At 43.4% G+C, this 21,348-nt stretch overlaps 2 protein-coding genes across 20 annotated transcripts in view; one reads left to right on the top strand and one right to left on the bottom strand.

Moving 5' to 3' along the window:
* LOC124949333 (BICD family-like cargo adapter 1) overlaps nt 1-21,348 on the bottom strand; it is a 69,441-nt gene that overhangs the window by 31,323 nt on the left and 16,770 nt on the right. For 3 of the 5 annotated variants that reach the window (XM_047494247.1, XM_047494246.1, XM_047494249.1), the window contains exons 2-10: nt 19,911-19,954; nt 19,730-19,841; nt 19,493-19,619; nt 19,265-19,409; nt 18,912-19,187; nt 18,675-18,837; nt 17,939-18,586; nt 17,654-17,842; nt 17,060-17,545 (exon numbers count right to left, since the gene is read on the bottom strand). In XM_047494247.1, the coding sequence (XP_047350203.1) occupies nt 17,487-17,545; nt 17,654-17,842; nt 17,939-18,586; nt 18,675-18,837; nt 18,912-19,187; nt 19,265-19,409; nt 19,493-19,619; nt 19,730-19,841; nt 19,911-19,937 (1,746 nt within the window). In that variant the 5' untranslated portion in view covers nt 19,938-19,954 and the 3' untranslated portion in view covers nt 17,060-17,486. Of the gene's footprint in view, nt 1-17,059; nt 17,546-17,653; nt 17,843-17,938; nt 18,587-18,674; nt 18,838-18,911; nt 19,188-19,264; nt 19,410-19,492; nt 19,620-19,729; nt 19,842-19,910; nt 19,955-21,348 lie in introns of those variants that run through there. The other 2 variants (XM_047494248.1, XM_047494250.1) reach the window with 2 other exon arrangements.
* Nucleotides 1-21,348, top strand: part of LOC124949329 — a 54,017-nt gene that overhangs the window by 16,835 nt on the left and 15,834 nt on the right. For 12 of the 15 annotated variants that reach the window (XM_047494239.1, XM_047494229.1, XM_047494227.1 and 9 more), the window contains one exon: nt 13,435-13,599. In XM_047494239.1, the coding sequence (XP_047350195.1) occupies nt 13,435-13,599 (165 nt within the window). Of the gene's footprint in view, nt 1-1,094; nt 1,240-13,216; nt 13,241-13,434; nt 13,600-21,348 lie in introns of those variants that run through there. The other 3 variants (XM_047494232.1, XM_047494231.1, XM_047494238.1) reach the window with 2 other exon arrangements.

The following is a 21,348-nucleotide window of genomic DNA, read 5'->3' as shown; positions in this document are numbered from 1 at the left end:
CGGATTCAGAGTTTCTTCAAACTAATTTACTTGCATAAAGGTAACACGAATCTCTATCTTAGAGTCTCTTTTCCCGAAGAGATTACTCTCTTACGTAAATACCTTCGAAATATCGAACTGATAATAATATTTTCGCATTATCGGAAAAATCGAGAAAGAACTTTGAAGTAAATTCATGAGAGAGATAGCGTTTTAATTTAAACCCGATACCATTTTTATCGTGTCTTAAGGATATTCTTTCTTCGAGAATACGATTAATTAAAATAGTGTATCTACGTGTAGAGCCGGTTAATTTCGTTCGCAGTATCTTATCTGATAAACTCGTTGAAACGATTAAAAGTTGTTGTGTATCTGTTGTGTAACGCGTTTCTTCGTATCCGATCGAAACAACCGCAACGATTTAGAGAACGGCGGAACAAAAGGATGCAGATGTATTCGTTGCTCGTGCTAGCTCGATTCGATCATAACTCTCGCGGCAACTTTCCTAATTCGGTTACGCATCTATCTACCTTTCGAATGTATCAGGAAACTACCCGACGACAAAGTTGTTACTCGGCTTAACTACGTTACCGATCTACTCGAGACTCTTTATATTCCGAATTCATCTTCGAGATTAGCGATTCCAAATTGGAAATCTGTACAGGTGGTGGGAGGCGAGCCCTATAGATCGCGCGACGCTTATTTAATTTAAAACCGGCCGGGCTAACTCGCCGGCTAACTCGCGATTGACCCTCCTTTGGGATAGCCCTTTGGCATGGCGCTTAACCCAGAGATGTCGTTTTGAAAGGGCACACAGGCAACCGAAAGACACATCCTCGCTCGTTCGCTCGCTCGCTCTTTCCTTTCTACCATTGCTGCCTGGTATATTGATCCGCCTGGAGGTTTCCGCGCGCGCGGTAGCTTTTGTATTCCACCCTCGGCGCGTGTCCCTGCCTGTTTCGTGACCCCATCCTCTCCCTCGCTCTCCTCTCCCTCGCCCCCCCCCCTCCCCCCCCCTCCCCCCCCTCCCCCCCCCCTCTCTCTCTCCCTTTCTCTCTACGTACGAGCGGTTTAACTAAAGAAAATGCTGCTCTTCTTTCTCTTACTTACTGCAGAAAAGCAACAAATGGAAGAATATTTTCTCCAACCACACGGAATAGTTCTTACGGAGAATGAGTCATTCCTCGTTCAATCGAAGAGAATCCGACCGTGGTAGAAGAGCCTGGTCGCTCTTGATCCAAGTAGCCATTAAAATAACAAGTAAGTTATCTTACCTTCTCGACTTAACGAAGCTCGACGTCCGTGTGCTACGTGTTTCCGTTTAGAATGGAAAGAGCGACCGCTTTCGTCGCAAAGGGCTATTACGGGAACAAACAAATCCACGCGTACCGTCCTGGCTAAGCGGCACCTCCGGTCCCTGGAGTTTCGATCGAAATAATCCAATTCCGAGGTAAAACCGTGGTGCAGTCGTAATAAATCATAAAGCCCGGTCGGACCATCGAAAAACGTTGCGAAGGAAAACCTTTTTTTTCTTCCCGTCTCCAGTATTAAGCGAGCGAGCGAGCGAGCGTTTACATTAAAACGCAACGCCTGGATATTCCTGAATTACGTTTCGATGAAAAATATGACGGCAGAAAAGTAACGTTTTGCCGCTTTAACGATGCCAACGATGAAAATCAATATTTGCACCTTGACATTATTCAAAATAACACCGTATCTACGAAGGAAAGTTTCATGGTGATTTTTTTCACGGAAAAGCGAAAGAAATCGAACGGACGACGGATGGAATCGCGAAAAAGAGGCGAAAGGGAGCATCATCGTAGTCGCGATACGCGGGGTGGGAAGGCACAATGTCAGGATATGGATAATGCAAAGAAAGAAAGAAAAATGAGACGGAAATGAGTTTGAAGCTGTGCACGCGATTCCTCTCTCGCTCCTTCCTGAGTCGACATATAAATGCGACGAAGAAAACGATTCGCGCATTTACGCGACGAAGAGAATCGTCGTCGAGGGACGTTGATCTTCCTTTCTTTTCTTTTCTTTTTCTTCTTTTTTCTTTGTTTTTCTTTTTTTTTTCGTTTTTTTTTCCAAAGAGGAAAAAACAGAGCCTCGCGCTAGCTCGTAATACGTGAGAACGAAACGAGATTTTCTCGGTTAATTATTTTAATCGAACGTTCGAACTTTGAACTAACGAGCGATACGAGCCTCGCACTACTTACGTCGTACTTTTCTCCTATTTATTGGCAAAAGTTTCAGTTTAGCAGGGGGGGGGGAGGTGGGGGAGGGTAGGGTACAGGGGCTACGAAAAGAAAGTACGAAAAGAAAAAGGTCCTCGGCTAAGGGAGAAGATATTGAAACGAGTTTCGAGGCTATAAATCGTCTGGCTTCGGCCCTTCTTACCTCCCTTTTACTCTTTCTCCTCTTTCGTCTCTTTCTCCTCGGCTTTTACGGTGCGCTACTTGGAAAAAATTAAAGAAGAAACTCGCGGCAGACCGCGAGTTCTTTCTTTTCTCCCTTTTTTTCTTTTTCCTCCCAAGCTCATCCATGCTCGTACACGCGTATATTCTATTAAGTGGCTTTCTCTCTAAAAGGACTGTTCTTTTTCTTTCACGAGAACGAACGATCGAGCTTTTAATTATCTAAAGAGCTTTCAAATTACCGAATGGTTGCCAACGAGAAAATTCATAGAACGTCCGTCGTTCGTTGATTTTTTTTTAATTTTTCCTAGGTAACACTCTGAAAGAAAAAAAAAAAAAAAAAAAAAAAAGAAAAGAAAAGAAAATAACATATCATACGATACGATAGAAACGTGCAAATATCGTGCGTCTCGTTCAAGTACGATGCCCAAGTTGAACGAATTTCTGTCGGGCAATGGAGAGAGACTCTTGGATGAACGAACGCACTAAATCGGATGCAATTACTTATTTCTGCTTCGAAGAATGGGCATGCTTTCGCGTTCGACCTCCCGTGTAAATCGCGGTGGAAGGGGAAAACCAAGGAGAAGGAAACAGAGAAAAAGACGGGGAGAGAGAGAGAGAGAGAGAGAGAGAGAAGCGAGTCCGTGACACCGCCATAATTATTCCAATTAAGCCTCTCGAAGCTTTTGGAGTGCGATAGACGACAAAAGATACAATCAGTCAGACGTCAGTACGTCAACCGTGAGAAACATTAACAAAAGTCTCCTCTTACCCTGGAGTAATATTCCTCCATCTCTTTCTCTCTCTCTCTCTCTCACTCTGCGCATATATTTCTATTTTTTCAGCCGAATAATAATGACAGTTTCGCTCGTGGGTAGAGAGAAGAGCTTGTCGCATTTATTATTAACGACTCGTCGTTTATAAGTTTAATCCCTCTGTCGTAATATCCGATAAAAGGATCTGTAGGAAAGACGTCGAAAGGAATCGGTGCAGAAAGCGTTACCATCTGTGTTATAACAATTGTTCAAAGATATTTCGATCATTTCGAGTACTCAAAGATTATGTTTCTATATTATAGAGAAGAAAAAGAAGAAGAAATCTCTATGCGATCGTATAAAGTTGGTGGCGCTGAACGAAATTCGGTCGTACAGAGAGAGAGAGAGAGAGAGAGAGAGAGAGAGAGAGAGAGAGAGAGAGAGAGAGAGAGAGAGAGAGAGAAAGCGTATCGATTAATTATGTAAAACTCATACTCCAGAGACAAGCGTCTCTCATTTGCAGCCAAATCTCATCTTTCACGTGGCGAAGCTTCGATCTAAGCGCATTTGCCGCTCTTCCATCGGTACTATTATAAATTAGAATGGAGATGGAAAAGCGGCTGGTAGAGGGAGAGGGGGAATAAAGTTAACGCAACGTTTAATGCGATTCCGATAAAAGTCGTGTCTCTCGGCATTCGCAGTGATAATTAATAACAGAGAGACAGGGCATTCTCGTGATTAATGAGTCCGCGTCTAAAACCAAAGCCAGAGCGCGAACTGGGCGAGAAGAAATATTTGCTTTGCCTTTTTGTTTGTTTTCTTTTTGTTAAATTTTTTTTTCTCTCCGCGTAGATCGTCATAGAGAGGATTTGATTGGAATACCGATCGAACGGACGGCGAGCGTCATTCGAGTTAAATTACAATGACAAATGCTACTTGCCGAAGCATCGGAGAGTTGGTGATAGTACCGGCTTTGATTCTGGCAGCTTTCCGAGCGTTTTATATCGAGCTATACCGATGGACCACTCGAAATTGGTTGGTCAACAGGAAGGTATCGAGTCGCGTTATATCGTATCGCGAATAGAATACATTCTCTTGCTCGTTAACCGATCCACGTCGGAAGGGTGGACGATGCTAATGAATAAGGACGAGTAGAGAGATCGGAATGTCGAGGAGATAAATCGAGTAGGATAGATGGGAGCACTCGTACTAGCCGCGGACGTCTAGCGCTCTCCTAGACTCCCGCTGCTCTCGAATAGGATTTCGTACTGTCTTGTACACGCGACCGAGCTTCCAACCTACATAAATCAATTACACGCGAGTGCATCCCACAGCGCGTTATCCCGACCACCCCGCGCAGCGATCCACGTGTACCTGCAAAACCCGAAACGAAGTTACGCGCTCGAACGCAGCTATTAATCTCTCGATTAATCGTAAAGCGATTAAAGCGGCTTTGACGTTGATCGAGCGCTTGCTTACTCGCATTAATAATTATTTACAAGTACTCGTTGTCTAACGATAAGACTTAACAATCCTTTCTTCGATATCCAACCGAGAGAATCCTTTAGTGTCAATCAATAACGTTTGATAAATGCACGATAACGCCTGCCATTTAAATGGAACGTATCATCGAAGTATCGCTTTCGGTAATTACATTTTACTTCCTATCCCTTCTCCCTCTCTCACGCTGACGAGATATAGGAGGACGCAATGAACGCGGTCGCGTTGCCAAATGCATTAATCGATTATACTCACCTGCATTACCCTCTATTATCTCGCGCGAATACCGGCAAACTTGCGGCTATGCTCGGATCCAATGATACCTATTAATTCGTTCTACGTTTTACATAAGGTTTTACACGCACCTAAATGACGTCAACGGCCAAATAATATCTACGCGTTGATTTCAATTTGTGCAAAATAATATTTATGCAAACTAACGCGGCTCGTTTCTTAAGGTTAATTTCGCGTTTGAAAGAAAAAAAAGGGAAAAGTAACTGTCCGCAAATTGTCCGCCGAGCGGTCTTACCGAGGCGATGCGTGCGTGTGCGCGCGTTCACTTTGAATCTTAATGGCTCGATTTGTATTCACAGCGAGGGAATGAATTTTTCAGTGCCAACGAGGGGACCCCGTTGGACGGTTCAAACTCGAAAATGACATATGTCTCGCGTCTCGCCTTAGAATGTCTAATCGCATTCGATTTTATAACCGAACCTTCCCCCTATTTTACGATCTCTTTGGAAGGCCGAAGAGAGCTCGCGCGCGTTAGTTTTGAAGGAGTTGGTACGGTAGGATCGTCGTCATTAATTATCTCGTAACTCGTCGTTTTTCGGAACGCGACTTGGAAAATCGCGTGGTGCCTTCGTTCGGACGCACACCGCTCTGTCCGACACAGTCGAACCGTTCAATTATTCGCCGCAGGTTCGCAGAAGCAAAACGATCCGAAAACCACGGCAGACGGGCCGATTACATTAATCGCTTAATCGCTCGTTTCGTTCCCTCTCTTCTCTTTCCTCTGCGAGTTCGTTAGACGGCATTTCGCGGTAAATAATCGATCGTTTTAGAATATCGATTGATCGGAACTCGATGCTGCTCGACATAGCGACATTTTATAGATAAACTCGGCTAGGGACAGACAAACTCTGGGATATTGCTCGTCGTAAACAAATAACTTGACTTTATTCGGCCGTCTCTTGAGTCTCGAGGTTCCTTCGTATTTTCTCCGGATATCGAGTGCAACGAACCGTCCGCAACACGCTCTCGTTCGATTGATCAATCAAAGAAAAACAGCTAAAAAGAGTGAGAGAGAGAGAGAGAGAGAGAGAGGGAGAGACTTTTCCGTATTGTCACCCTTTCGCCTACGAATCTTCTCGTCTTCTCTACCTGCTTTGCACCATTATTCTTCTTAAAAGGTATATCCGAGAGGAAGCTACGTAATATCGTCTTATCGATTTACTTATTTTTAGACACTGCTCGAACCTCCGAGACCCTTAGGCTTTACTCTCTCTCTCTCTCTCTCTCTCTCTCTCTCTCGCTCTCGCTCTCGCTCTCTCTCTCTCAGTCTCTCCCTCCCTCCCCTCCCTCTTTCCCTCCCCCCCCCCCCCCCCACCCCTAAACTCCGAAGAAAAGTAAGAAAGCCGAAGCCAAGCGTTTACCACGGACTTCCGACCTACTTCTCGCACTTTTTCTCTCCTTTTACTCCATTCGCCATCACCGCCAATCCCGTCTCTCATCAATTTTTTTGTTTTTTTTTTCTCTTTTTCCAGTAAAATCGACGGTTAACGATTCCACTGGTACGCTAAAGAATTTTCACGTAGGCCAACGCGGAATCTCTCGCGCAACTCATATACTGATCTAAGCTGCGAACAAACGAGAAACGCTAAAAAGATAAAAGACATTGATCGAATATTTCGTCGATCTGTTTAAAAGCATCAAGAGCGTAATTGGAGGAACTTTAATTAGCTAGCGATCGCACTGGTTGCAACGATGAAAAGTTGGCGCCAGAAGAATCCATTAACGATTCCGATATTCCGCTTTAAAAGGAGTAGGATCCAAAGAGAGAGGGAGGATCAGGTTTAGTAGGAATTTTCGTATTATCTCGCCGTAGTTGTCTTTTTTCTCCTATTCTTTTTTTATTCCCCATTCTCTCTCTCTCTCTCTCTCTCTCTCTCTCTCTCTCTCTCCGCTCTACCGGTATATATAATTCGCGACCCAGCATATACGCGTGATCGGAAAAATGTACCCTTTCACGGCTGAATATACGCAGAGCGCTTTTTCACGTGAAATTTTTTTTTCTAAGCTACATCCATGGAGCTTCTGTGCGAGAAGCGATCGTTGGGCGCCTCTTCAGATCTTGCCTGAAAATAAATAAAGCCATAAAATGTGAAAATAAAAACGTTGGGAATGTATCGACTATTTCGAAAAGAAATTAACGCGAATGTCGAATCGTTACGTTGAAAGTAGATAGGCCGGTAAGCTCGACTAGTAAAGAATGATGATCATCCTATGAGCGGTCGATCTTTTTTGTCGAACGAAAGAACCTTTGATGGAAGAAGAAAAAGGATAAAAGAGAAAATGGAAGTGATAAAAGCTCACCGTTGAAGATCAGAGCGGATGCGTCGATAAATCCAAGTTCTTGGGAAAAGGACGAGACGAAAGCGTTTCGAGATTGCATCGAAACTTTTTCCTTCGCTTTCGTCGCTCTTTCTTCGAGTTCTCTTCCAATTTCGAAACGATTTATCGGCCGATATTGGGAAAGGAAATCACGAACCATCTGACGTGATTTTGGGGCGAAGCGACGCGCGAGTACGAGTGGGGTGTACGAGTCGATCCGCGATCGTCGAATCGAGATTGGTCTTGTTAACTTCTTCTCTAGTCGCACAAAGCGGGCTCGAAGGAAGAGAAGTGCAATTGCGTTGGCCGATGTATTATTCTTCGGTACAATTTGTTTTCAAATCATTCGCGTAAACTCGAATGAACGTAAAGCCAATAGCCGTAAAGCCGATAGCGATTTTTCCGAAAGAACATATCGCTGGCGATAGGATTAATCGAGATTTAGAATCGTACAGGTACCTGCCTCCCTCAACCCCCCCACCCCCACCCCCCACCCCCGGTCCCAGCCTTTTTCTCATGTGGACCCGATACGCGCGCACAACAACGCAAATACGTCGAACGTCGCGTCCAGCTAAATGGAACGGACGAGATCGCCAATTCGAGATAGAGGAGATTCGAACGATCGAACGAAAAACTTTCTTCTCTCGTCTCTCTCGCGAATCGAGATATCATCGACTTATCGGCTCTCAAAGCCGACGAAAGAGAATACGGATTTACGCACGAGATAGGGCCGTTCGTTCATCGTCCGTTGCTCTATCGAAAATTTAAGATAGAAGATATTTTGCCCGCCGAATAAGCCAATAAGCTCAGCCGTCTCTCGTTCGCGCATGGCAAATTTTCGCGAGCGTACTTCATTATACGGGTGTTTACATTCGCTCGATTTACCGCATGAAAACACGTTTTCACGGTGCTCGTGCTTGCGCGCACGCGCTAAAGGGCAGAGAGAGAGAGAGAGAGAGAGACGATATGCAAGAGCCCGTTCGAGAGAGTTCGGTACGATCTCTCGGAGATTGTGGGTCTTCGAACGCGACTTCCGAAAGCAATTTCCGGCTGTTCCCGTTTGCCATCGACGACTCATAATGATTTTCTAAACGATCGTCGTCTTATAAATATAATCAATATCAATAATCCAATCTTTTTCTAATTATTACTCGTTCAACGTGTAACAATTTTATCTTTGGCGAGAAAAGAAAGAAAGAAAGAAAGAAAGAAGGAAAGAAAGAAGGAAGAATTGGTAATTGCAAGTTCGTTAGGACGAACAGTCATTGAATCACAACGGCGCTTCGCCGTATTATGCGAATGTAACAGGCAAGGTGGTGTAGTCGCAAGGGTACTCTCCCCTCTAGAGACTAGAAACGAATCGCGATGGCTCGAAGGCAGACACGTGGAATAAATTGCTTGTTACCGGCAGCGATCCGTAACGAGGGGACATCGACGCAACCTCGACGATAAGCCGCATTTCACTTTTCCGCCTCCGCCGCTTATGATTTTCTCGCCAGAAGCGAAAGATATTCATTAGTCGAACTTACGCTCTCTTATTCCAATCGAAATGATTAATAGTAGGGAAGTAAAGCTAACCTTTCTTTTGGGCAAAAAATCGATCGAACGAGCCTTAAGCTTTCTTTTATCTTTCAAATCGAGAAAAATAATTACAAAATGTGTCTCGACGTCGGCCGACATCGAGCCCCTACTTGCATTATTAATGAGACTCCTCTCGACTCTTCCTCTTTCGACTTTCCATTCTCTCCTCCCCCTCCCCCCTAACGATCCCTCATCCCCTTTTATCGCTCGCTTTCCTTCCTTTCCGTCTAAGCCATACCCTTGTCGTTCGCTCTTGTCGCTCTCGAGGCACCGTCGTCGTCGGTGATTCTAATGACACCTCGTCGACATCTTGGAATTTTATTATCCTTGCATCCACTTCGTTAGGCGCAACCACGCGAGGAAATGAAAACTAGCCTGGGCGAAGTAAATAGATGGGAAAAGAGGGAAAAGGAATTCGTTTCTATCCCCTTTTTCTCGATTTTACGTTTGTACGTATCGAAAGTTTCACTCTTCGACTCTCGAGCCGAACATTTAGTACCTTCAAAGAGTGTTCAAATTAGTTTGAAAAACGTTTGATACGTCGGCGAGCTAGTAACGATATTCCGGGCAGCGAACGAATGAAGATCGCTAAATTATAGATTTTTCTTTAATTAGCCGAGTGCAGTAGATTTTTTAACCGAGACCTATTTAATCCACGACCGATTTTCAGTCCGTGCCAGGGACAACGTGGCTTTCTGCCAGAACTGAAATCACGAGATATAACCGTGATGCCGGAACAATTATTTTTATCTACAAATGTCATACCTGGTTAATGAAATTCTTACTATTATCACGCTTCTGTGTTCTATTCTCTTTCGAGCGAAAAGCCGATTTTGTTCATCGATCGTAATAAAATTCATCGATGCTCTTGCGAAATAACGCGAGGCTTTCGAAAATAATGAGATTATTTCGAATTAATAGGCTCTACCGTTTGGCTCCTAGTACGGGGATAAAAGCTATCGTCCGAAAGGGTTGCGTCTAAAGGGTTCGGAACAATGGGGAGTCTTGACAACGTCTGTCGTCAATATGACGAATAATAAACTTCATTCTCGAATATACCTTTTATATAATTAATTTGTCTTTCTTTTTTTCCTTTCTAAATTCCATTTTCTTTTCTAAAAGTAAACGTTAATTTGGACTTCTAATTCGAGACTGATAAATCCGTAGGCAACAAGAATCGATAAGAACGGGCAAACTTACAAACTCGTAAGTTTAAACGTTATCCTCGAACGGGAAACAGCTTTTACATTTCAAGAATTTCGAGACTTGGAAATATTACGCGCGACTTCCATAGAATCCTCCATGCTACTTTGCCAAACTTGTTAATAAAATGATTTTATCAACGGGCTCGTTCTCCTAGGACGTATTTTTCACGACCCCCGAAACAAACAATGAAATGCATCATTAATCGTACCTCCGGTTTACTCGATACTCTTCTTATCATTGTTTCTATCGCTTTGCACTTGACTCGTAATAAATCAGCAAAGTACTTGATAACTTTGAAGAATGGAAACGAAGAGAAACGTGGAACGTGCCTCATTATATCGAACTCTCTACGGGGATTCCTCTCGTTTGCGATGGGAAAGTCTATGCGAAAGGCGGAGGAAAGCTGTTTCAGAAAGTCATTATCGCTCGACACGAGCTTTCTTTTCGAAGAACCGATGCGGTTGCCGCGACTGCGAAAATGATTATTCTTCAGCGAAATCTGCGAACCAGAGGAAAACGAGAGAGAGAGAGAGAGAGAGAGAGAGAGAGAGAGAGAGAGAGAGAGAGGAAGAAATATTCCCAACTTTAAAAGACCCGTTACCTTTTCGAGCTTTCGCTCCGGAGACTTTTATTGTTCGCGCACATTTTGCTCTTTTACTTTTGTTACCTATAAAGCGAAGAAAAGGTAAGGGAAAGAAAATAATAATAAAGAAGCAAGAGGTGAGTTAAATGCAACGTTACGACGAAAAATCTTGTATGCTTTTCGAAAGATTGGTAAATATTTTTATCGTAATTCGGTGTAGCAATAAGCGACCTTTGAAAGCCCGAGAAATAACGGATAAGACGAGAGAGAGAGAGAGAGAAAGAGAGATTTGACTAGTACATCGCTGACAGAACAATTTCATCGTAAGCCGAGAAAGACGGTCCGTAGTTGCAATCGATAGCCACGTAATACTTGCGAGTACTCGAGTTCGGCCCGACGCCTCCGGATATTCCAACGACGAGCTTTCCAATCGAGAATTTGCTCTTCCTCTCTTTCCATCCATCCATCCATCCATCTATCCATCTTCCTCTTTCTCCGTTACTTTGCCTCCTTATCCTTAGATACCGGAATGCTCGGACTTTCCAAGCAATTACGGTAGCTCTCCGATAAACTCTGCTGACTAGCTAGAGTTTCGCGTCGAGTCGACCTTTGACATTTCGGGAACAATGAAAAAATTTCATTTCCCTGAATAGTCCAAATCGAGCAACCAATAGCAATTTTTTACTCAAGATCTCTTGCATCGTCGAACGATGATAGAAACACATGTATCTATGTATAAGGATGTTCCTTGATATAGCAAATGATATATTCACGAGTTGCTTTCAATCGAATTTCTTCGCGGAATATACGCGCAACTCGATACTTTTCTTAACAAAAAAGATATTTCTTCGTCGCGGATAAGCGCAAAGAGGCGCAAAGTCGAGAGGGCAAAAGGAAGAAAAGGAATTTCTACCAGAGACGGCCCGGTGGACGATTCCCGATACTTTGGGGATAGAAAACTTGTAGTATCTCTTCTGGTACCTCTTCTGGTACCTCTTCTTCTGGATTGGAGAGAGTTGCGGAGAAAGAAAAAAGAAGCAGAAGAAGGAGCGAAGAAACGTCGAGAACGCAAAGTCGACACCAAGTTTCTCGATGGTCGTAAATCCAAACCTCTGTAGTATACGCTATGTGTGTAGTATATGCTTTTGTGTCCTTGATAAAAGAGACGAAAAAAATTTTTCTCAAAGGCCAACTTTCCTAGTACTCGTCTCTCAACGAAAAAACACAACAAATATTGGCTCGTACTCGGTTCGTATAATATTTGTATTTATTTTTTCTCCTTCCTTCTTCCTCGCGCCTTCGAGAACAAACAGAGTCTTCTGGGAAATAAGGGAGGCGGGGGAGGGGCCGTTGTCGCTAGTACTTGTCGGCCGATTCTCACATTCGTACGAATACCTCGGAGCAGGATATATATATATATATATATATATATCCGAGTCGAGTCGCAACTTTAAATGGAATTGGTCGGAGAGCTGACCCATTTGCCTTTTTCTCTCCCTTCGTACTACTGTATCTACGATATAGACGTACGTCGTGAAAGACCAATTTCCTCCTCCTCCTCCTATTTGTTTATCAGGCGTTACGGTAAATCGCGTTTGGCAAAAAACCCGGTTCCTCTGCGACAAGGTCGACTCGATTTTCGTCGTGCTCGCTATCTCGTATCGATGGTCGGTGCGTTCGGCAAACGAACGGGCAATTAACGGATGGTGCAATTAATCGATCGACGAACGAGGGAGCCCAGGAAGGATGGGAAAAAGAGAAAGTTGATTCTTCTCGTTGCAGCTATGATGGCAGCTTTAAACAACGTTCCAGGCCTATATCCTCGCGGAGAGAGAAGATAGCGCTCCTCGTCGATGGAACGCGATATTGGAATATCGTAGAATAAAATGAGAGTAGAGTAACTAACAATGAAGGAGAAACGAACGCGGTTGGGTTCAGATTTATTTCAATATGTAACCGGCTTACTAAATGGCGAGCCAACAAAGAGAGAGAGAGAGAGAGAGAGAGAGAGAGTCCGATAGAACGGAACGAGCATCGACGTTTCAGAGTTGAATGGCATACGCGACACCGCTTATTACCGTTCGTCTCGTGACTTATTACCGGTCACGCTAATAACGGCTACGTCGAATTTATCGGCACCATGCGTTAACGCGATACGAATCCGAGCTCGATATAATCCATGGCAAAAGGAGCCTGGTCAACTGATTCGCTTCTTCTGTTAACGCGCGTTACATCTACTATATGCCGTTTATTTAATCGGAAGATTATTATAGACGATCGAAAAGATCCGTCGCAATGCTCGATCGCAACGTATCGAGCCGAGCCACCAACGAGAATTGCGAAGCGATTGATAAAAAGCAATGGCCGAGAGGGACACTTAATATGGTTTTCACGAAGTACCCGTTCCGGTCGGAACGATAATCCCCAGAGAGAGAGAGAGAGAGAGAGGAGTTTGACGTCGAAGGGCAGTCGAGAAAGTAGGAAACGAGGTCTAAACGAGGTCGTGTAATTTCTTTTTTTTCCTGCGAACGTAACGTCTAGAGGCTGGTATACGACGATTGAAAAGGAACGGCTCTTGTCGCGCGAGGTCGCGGACGAAATAAAAGGTGGAGTATCCACTTGTGGATTCGAACAATGCGGTGATGCTCTCGTTCAGAACCGAAACGCTTTGGCATCGAACGCGTAAGCCAAGAGCTTAGTTAGTCGGCTATTAGAATATGTCGTCAAACTCCGACGGCGCTAAACTCAAATCTTATCTACGTTGGAGAAAATTGTCACACATATCGTATTTTCCTTTCAGACGTGCAGCGGCTGATTTGTTCCTGCTTTCTAATGGCGACGGCGGTCCTTTCCTGCCGGCGAAGCGAATTTCAATGCAACAACGGCCATTGCGTCGCGTTGAACAAGGTTTGCAATGTCGTCGACGACTGCGGAGACGGAACCGACGAAGTCCGTCAATGTTCGCGTGAGTAATACTTTCATTCAGATCATCGGTATCCTGGCTTAATATCGAAAATATGACCACCGTCTTTTCTTTCGTCCTTTCGTAAAATAAAAAAAAAAAGCGGTACATTATGCGAAGGTATCGATTTATGCTAACGCGCCCACGTTAATGCGAACGCTTTAATATTCATGCGTTCATCGATTTTCCAAGGGCGCACAAGTACCCCTTCGCGTTCCTTCATATTACGTTCGAGCGTTCATTTTCAATAGTAAGATAGAAGGAACGTCGTCTAAAGCCTAAACCGGGAACTTTTCCCGTTGTTTACGCAAACGATCGAACGAACGAAAGTAATCGGTTTGCGTATTTATCGACAGACGACGTATATTTATCGTCTTCGTTTAACCACGTTCACTGGCAAGACAACAAAATTATACTTCCGCGAAAGGTGTAAAAAGGTCTACCTTTTTAATTCAATCATATTCCCATCGGTCTTAATTTTACGCCGTAAATTCGCAAAGTTCGCGGCTATACGATACCAAAGTTTCAATTTCGATGATAACGATAATGACAATGATAGTGATTATTAACGAATGGCAATTCGTGAATTTTGCTACGGAACTGCCGGATTTGCCGTTTTCGCCCGAATTAATGAGAATTCCATTTATGATTCGCGGCTTTGAACCGATATAAATTCCAACGGAACGAAATCGACGACCTTCTAGAAATTTACAGGACCTTCTTTTTATTCGCTATTTATTACAAAGCCGCAATTGCCGCGAATGCATTTAATATCGGCAATAACGCTTTTACGTATCGCATTTCGATATTCCTCAACCTCCTCGCTTTTCCCCGATCGAAAGAAGAATTTCGGGTTTATTAGATACGGGACTAGCGTGGATCTAGGGATTTCTATATAATGATGGCCTCGCGCGTTAAGATTTCCTTATTCGAGTAACTTGACCGAATGAGTTTTTCCATTTAACTTTGCCGTTTCTCATCCTGCTCGGTTCCGTACAGATGCGATCGAACAAAGCGAATTCGTTCGTTAACATCGTTCTACCATTTACCGTAAATAATTCGAATCTGCAGGCCGTTGTGAAACGAGGTTCCACGCGATTTAACCTCCGCTCGCGGTTTCTGGACGAGCGACGCGTCCCTAATAGTAATGCACCGACGACGCTAATGGGATTGTTGTGCTCTCGCCTACGAAGTAGAAACTGTTGACTGTCCGAAAGGACAGAATCGATTCGTCGAGCGAATAATATTTTTTTGCGCCATTTCTATATCTTCTATATCTTCTTGGCCATAATTAAGAAAAATGAATGAAGCCAATCGTATTAGAATAGTTTGGAGGGCTTTTCGAAGGAAAGAGAAAACGCGCGCAGCAGAAATATGACGAATTTTTTGTTCTGTCGCTCGCGACGCTCTTAATCTCGTTCCACCTTTCTGGACCGGACCGTCCTAAGCACGGAATCGACCTATTTGTAAAAGACGATGGACGTTTTCTTTGCTCGAGTGCCCGTGTTATCGACAGATCGTGATAAAATGGCCCGATTTGACCGAGGCCATTCATCGTCTTTTCGTCTGTCTCTTGCCTTTTGCCTCGTATCTCCTTACCTTTTTATAGCCATAGGCGCAACGTTAAACAATATCTATCGTTAACAATGCTCGATGCGCCAATATCCGTCGTTCGAAGCTTTTGTGAAACTTTGCGAAACTTAATCTCCGACTTAAACTCAATCAACGTCCTTTTCGTCGTAAGCGTAAACTCGTAGAAAGAGATTTTACTAATAATAATAGGTTAGCTGATAACAGGTACATAGTACGTAAGGGAGTTTAGTAGCTTTAGAAATGAGGCAATATTCCCTCATGATGAAAAAGTTCATATAACCGAGACAGCTCTCTCTCGCGCGCGCGGTGGGTAATTTCTCGATAATGGCGGACATGAGGGAACGCGAGGAAGGTGCCGGTACCGGTGGTAACGATCGTCATTTAGAAAACGTTTTCGCACGCTAGAGGACGCCTTGCAGGAAGGATTTCGAAGGAAAATTCATGAGTCGAGGGACCAAGAGTCCTAAGCAGTTCGCTTGCGATATAGACTAGAAAGCAGCAGGAGCGGGCAATAAAACGTGCCGGTGAAGTATATACATTCGAGTATAGCACTCGAGGCAAGCTTTCGAGGCGAGACTTTCGAGCACCGAATGCAACGAATACGGCAGAGGCCGTCGGCAACGTCGCCCGTACCAGGCTTAATCCGCAGGCTTTCCCTACGATGTTCGTTATGTTACACCCGAATGCGAAAGCGGATTGTTCCCCGAGTACACGTCTGCAGTGCACCCTGCAATTAACTTAAATTATAGCAGAGATCTTACGTTAGATCTTACGCGTAATCCAATTGGATCGAGTTTGCGATCTTTTCGAAATATCTACACGCCGCTGATATCTTCCCCGCTACGAGAGGCATTCGTCATGCTCGACTACGTTATTTGAATATTTCAGAAAGGTTCAGAAATTGTTTACGCGCTGCGACGCGCAGAGATAACGTCACGTTTTCCAGAGACATTGCCGGGGGCTAACCTTCGGATATTGCCGCAAACTTTATGCTACGCTGCCTGGAATATCATCCTCCGGCACTACGTACGTATGCTATATTTTAATCGCCGCGGCATTCGCTAACTTTCCAACGGACGGCTTAGTCCAGTGCTTTAACAGAAATCTCAACCGGACGGTGTAACACGGTCAGCTTTCGTTATGGGAGCTAATGTCCGAACGGGACTCTACTCGAAAATGCGAAAGCTAAATACCATGCGATGATTCGCAAGTTGTTCTTGCACTCTTGGACAAATGTACTTTCCGCATAAATTCGCTGTGAAATTCGCTCTATCCGTAATACGTAATAATGTATCTGTTATGATCGAAGGGGCCCCTGGGTAGGTAGGGTGGGATAATGGAGTACCGAGAGATTTTGCGGCCGATAGAGGAAAGATAAGAAAGAAAGAAAGAAAGAAAGAAAGAAAGAAAGAAAGAAAGAAAGAAAAAGAAAAAAAAAAAAAAAAGGAAAAAGGCTCGCTTCGCGTTTTCCCTTCGATAAGGATAGCGTCCAACGGTTTCATCGACTCGATTAAATCGATCGCTTCCGACTCGTGGAACATCGCTCAAAAGAACTTGCTCGTTCGCCTCTGTCAGTGTCGTACTAGCTTCTGTGAGAAAGAAAAGAAAAGAAAAAGGGGGAAAAAAAAAAAAAAAAAAAAAAAAAAGAAAAAAAAAAAAAAAAGAGAAATAAGAGGAAAACCGTTCGTTCGCCTATGTTCCTTGGCTTACGTGTCCTTACAACGAATCGATCTTTTCCACGTTTAACGAAGCGTTATTTCGAGTCCATCCGAAAAAAGAGGAAAGACAAACGAACAAACGGTCCCATTAATTAATATCTATCGGCAGTTGGCATCGATTTCTAACAATTTTTATATTAGTACGAGTAGCGAACGTGTCCTAAAATACATATCGTTTGTACATCGAGTTATATCAAAGTTTACATAAGATATATCGCGTTACTCGGTGCTGTGCGATGCGTGAAATTTAATACGGTCGGTTCTCGCACAGGGACTCTTTGGTTGGCTCGCTACGCGATCATAATGCTTTGCTCCAATGTTATTCGATACCGTTAACTAACTTTATAACGATACGAGTAAAATTGCGAACGATATCAATATTACGCGATGGTTGTAAAATAAAAGGTTTCCTCGAGTAAAATAGTAGAACTATGGCTCGTACTTAATGAACGTTCTTTTATATCTTTTACATCTGGTCTTGTCCATTAATTGAACGTAACGAGTTAAATGTCGTTCGAACCGTTGTCAAAACTAATGGCTTTATGAAACTCAAACGGGAATACTTACTTACGGGGTACTTCAAAAGATACGAAAATTATTATCGGTTTTCAATTTGAGCAGATCGGAGAAGTTGAAACCTACGCAAAAAGATAATTACACACACACACACACACACACACACACATGTGTACGTAGTCCGATAGTGTCGGCTCGATCGACGAGCTAATGATACATATTGTACTTACGAGGAGCGACTTGCGGCGACGCTTCTTTCTCGTCTTCCTTGCGATCGATTTTCTCGCAATTCACATCGACGGATTCCATATTTATATCTATATCGGCTATATTCGAAGCATTCGCACAATCGGACAACACAAAGTTCCTCGAATTGTCGTCGTACATGGAACGCTGGGCCGATTTCGAGTCGTTTAAATCTAAAGAAAATAATTTGATTTTCACGAGCACGATTTTGGAATATAACTAATGACAATTAGTTGTCAAAAGAAAAATATAAATTAGCCGACGAATACCTTTGATCATCAGCGCTTCGTTTAACACGAAGGATGTCGCACGACTCGCGTTAGTCTCATAATCGAAATTATTCGAAGAAAGGAACGATTTCGAGCCGTCAAGTAGTACGTTTTTGCGTTTCGTCAAAGACGTCACGCCGTATTGCACTTTCTCGATCTTCGTGATTCGCGGACAGCGAGTGGACCTTTTCGACGTTTGCGACAATTCGATATCTATATGTTCATCGTGCTTTTCGTCGTTTCGAACAAATTTCATTCTTTTCGGCTGGCACAGATCGTTCGAAAATCGATTTTCCTCGTAATTAATAGCACATTCTTCTTCCGCGTCCATCGCCATCGTAGATCGTTTCTGTTCGTCTTTTCCTTTGTAGCTCGTCTGTTTGCCGATCGATTCCGCGTTGCTCGAAAAGGACGATAACTTTTGCGTCTTTTCCAAAGACGTTGCTACCGGAAAATTTTCTGTACTCTTTGGATCGCGCGCTCCCTTTTCCTTTATTTCATAGTCGAAGAAAAGATTCGTCGATCGTTTTCGTCGTCGATCGTCCATCGAAATAGAAATGGCAAGCTCCTTGTTGGCCGTATCCTCGGCGGTAATATCGTCGCTTATACACATCTCCTCCAAGGCGATCGTGTTAACCGACATCGAATCTACAAAATATGAATTATTCTTATATAGCTTGGGACTTAAGAATGAACGCGAAATTGATAATATTATTAGGGCCAAGTCAATTATTACCGGAATCGACAGGTGGCATTTCTTTTCTTATCTCTAAATCTTGCCACTTGCGCGAATAATTTAATCGTACTCGTGACAAATTTATTTTCGGCGGTGGCATCTCCAACAGTTTCATAGCTCGTTCCTTCCTATCCTCCTCCTCTCGTCTTCGCAATGATTTTAACTACGACAGAAGAAATGAAAAATAACGCATGCCACGAAATGAAAATTTAAATGCGGCTGGGATCGTGGAAAGACCTCTAGTTCCCTCGAATGTAGTTGTCGCTTGCAATGATCGATTTCGTTCCTCAGGTCAACCAATTTTCCCTCCAATTTCTCGTTATTTACCATAGCTTTAGCTAATTCTATTATTTTTAACCTCGTCCTTATTTCATCGATCTTCTTCTTTTGCTCGCATTTCATCTTCAACTCGTTCAACTTAAATTCCAATACCATTTTCTCGATGGAAACCTTCTTCAGCTCGATCTCCCTTTCCTTTCGTTTCTTAGCCAACGGAAAATCCTCGTATTCGGTCTGTCATTGATAAAAAGGAGAAAAGGAAAGAAAATGTAATTAACTACGCAAGAATTACGCATCGGTTGTTTACTTACGTGATAGGATTGCCATGTTTTCTTGTATTCATTTAGAATCTCTCGATATCGTTGCATCTCGTACGACATTAATTTCGAACGATCGTCGACATTCGCTTCGATCAATTCGATCCTTTGTTTCGTTTCTCTCACATCTTCCCGCAATCTGACAACGGAAATCCATCTAAGAACCCGTCCTTTTTTCCAATCTCGCGTTTATCACCGTTAGCAAGTATCAATGGCAAGTACCTTTTTAAAGTAACGTTCGACATCGATATTACATCTTCCGCATCTTCTATCTTTTTCTTAAGCTCCTTTCTCTTCTCGAGCTTCATTAGAACGTTTCTTTTTATCTTCCTTATTTCAGCCTGAGTTTCTGCGAAAAGAATCGCGATCGTCGTTATATTTCACGTCAGTTTTATGCGCCTGACTCGACGATCGGGGACGATAATGCGCTCTCTCGAAAGAAGTAAAATTATTTCTTACTGCCGTATGATTCTTTATAGGCGGCAATTTCCACGTGCAGGCAAGCTTCCAGAATTTCGACGAAGCGTGGATCGTCGTAAGGTATTCCTTCCTCGTCCATGGTAGTTGTAATCTAGCCGAACGATTCGATTCAAGGATCGTATCATAACAAGGAGGATCGTACGAATCTTTCATTCATTACCTTATCGCGATTATTTCCTGTTGCCATTGTGTTTAGTTGTGACCCTTCGACGACGACGACGACGACGACGACGACGACGACGAGTTAAGCCATTTGCCAAGAAAAAAAGAAACCACCAGGACGAAAATAGAATTTAGAAAAAAAATTGCGATTTCTTTGGAATGCAGAATACGGTGGCATAAAATGTTGGATTGAATTTACCCGCTGGCTTTGCGCCTTTGTTCTCGCGTGGTGCAAATAAATGAGAAACGATGCTTCAATCTCAAGTTTTAAAGTACAACTTGAAACACGTAGTATCGCTCGCTCGCTCGCTCGGCTCCGTCGGTATCTCGAAATTCTCTTTGACGCCTTTTCTATCATTTCTTACCGACACTGTTGTTTACGCGCGACAATTATCGATATTTTTTTATTCCAACCCTTATATCCTAAATTTTAACGTTGCCTCCAGTATTATTATCATTGTCCGATAATATTAACAAAGTGCACACACGTGATTATAAGGAGAATCTAAAAAGTACATAAAAGCGTCGAACTTGGAATATTTAAAAGAGGTAAAGGCGATTACTCAGTAAGCCTCCAGATTTTGCTCGCCTTTTCTCAGTTATTTTATCAATTTTATCGTATGCACAGGAGAATGGGAGAGACGAGTACGGTAGCAACCGGCTACAAATGTAATCTCCCTTCGGTACGAGTTCCGAGAGATAATCTCTTGCGGATGAGCGTATTATTCGCATTATTCGGCGCATTAAAAATTCTACAACATCTTTAAACTCTTTCTCCTGCGAACGCGCTTACTACTACTATCGAGAATTATCGTACTCGCATAAAATGTAGCGTCAGCGAAAATTCCTTTCAATTTCTTATGCGTAGAAATATATTCGCTCGTCCTCTCTCTCTCTCTCTCTCTCTCTCTCGCGAATGATCGTCTTTTTTTCGCGTATATAGGCGTATTTCTCATGACCCACATACCGAGCACGGAACGATACGTTGTAGACGGTAAAGACGAGGAAAGAGGGGGAGGAAAAAAGGGCAGAGTATAGAGAAAAAGTGTGGCGAACGAATATCTCGCGAGCATCGTGGAGAGTCACGTGGGTGAGAAGCAACGAGAGGAAAGAAGAGTAAGGGTATATGGAGGATAAAGTAAAAGGTAAAAAAGGAAAAAAAGCAAATGTAAGGGATGGCGAACGAAGAGGAGAAAGAGAGAGAGAGAGAGAGAGAGAGAGGCCTGTGGGCACTCGTCGGCCCCATTGAAAAGGATATTCGTTCGCTTTCACCGACGCTTTCTTCGTCAGGCTGTCTACGCACCGTTGAAAAGCAATGGCGAGGAGCAAAGCTCGGCGTCCTTGTCATCCTCCTCCTTTCCTGCAAATTGCACGCGTCGCGATTGTGCCAAAGCAAACGTTACCATTTCCAGTTGTTGTTCGCTGGTAGGAAACGA

This window comes from Vespa velutina, chromosome 5, assembly GCF_912470025.1.
Source record: "Vespa velutina chromosome 5, iVesVel2.1, whole genome shotgun sequence".
NCBI classification, from domain to species: Eukaryota; Metazoa; Arthropoda; class Insecta; order Hymenoptera; family Vespidae; genus Vespa; species Vespa velutina.
Note: the sequence above shows the minus strand (reverse complement) of the source record. Positions and strands in the feature narration are given on the sequence as shown.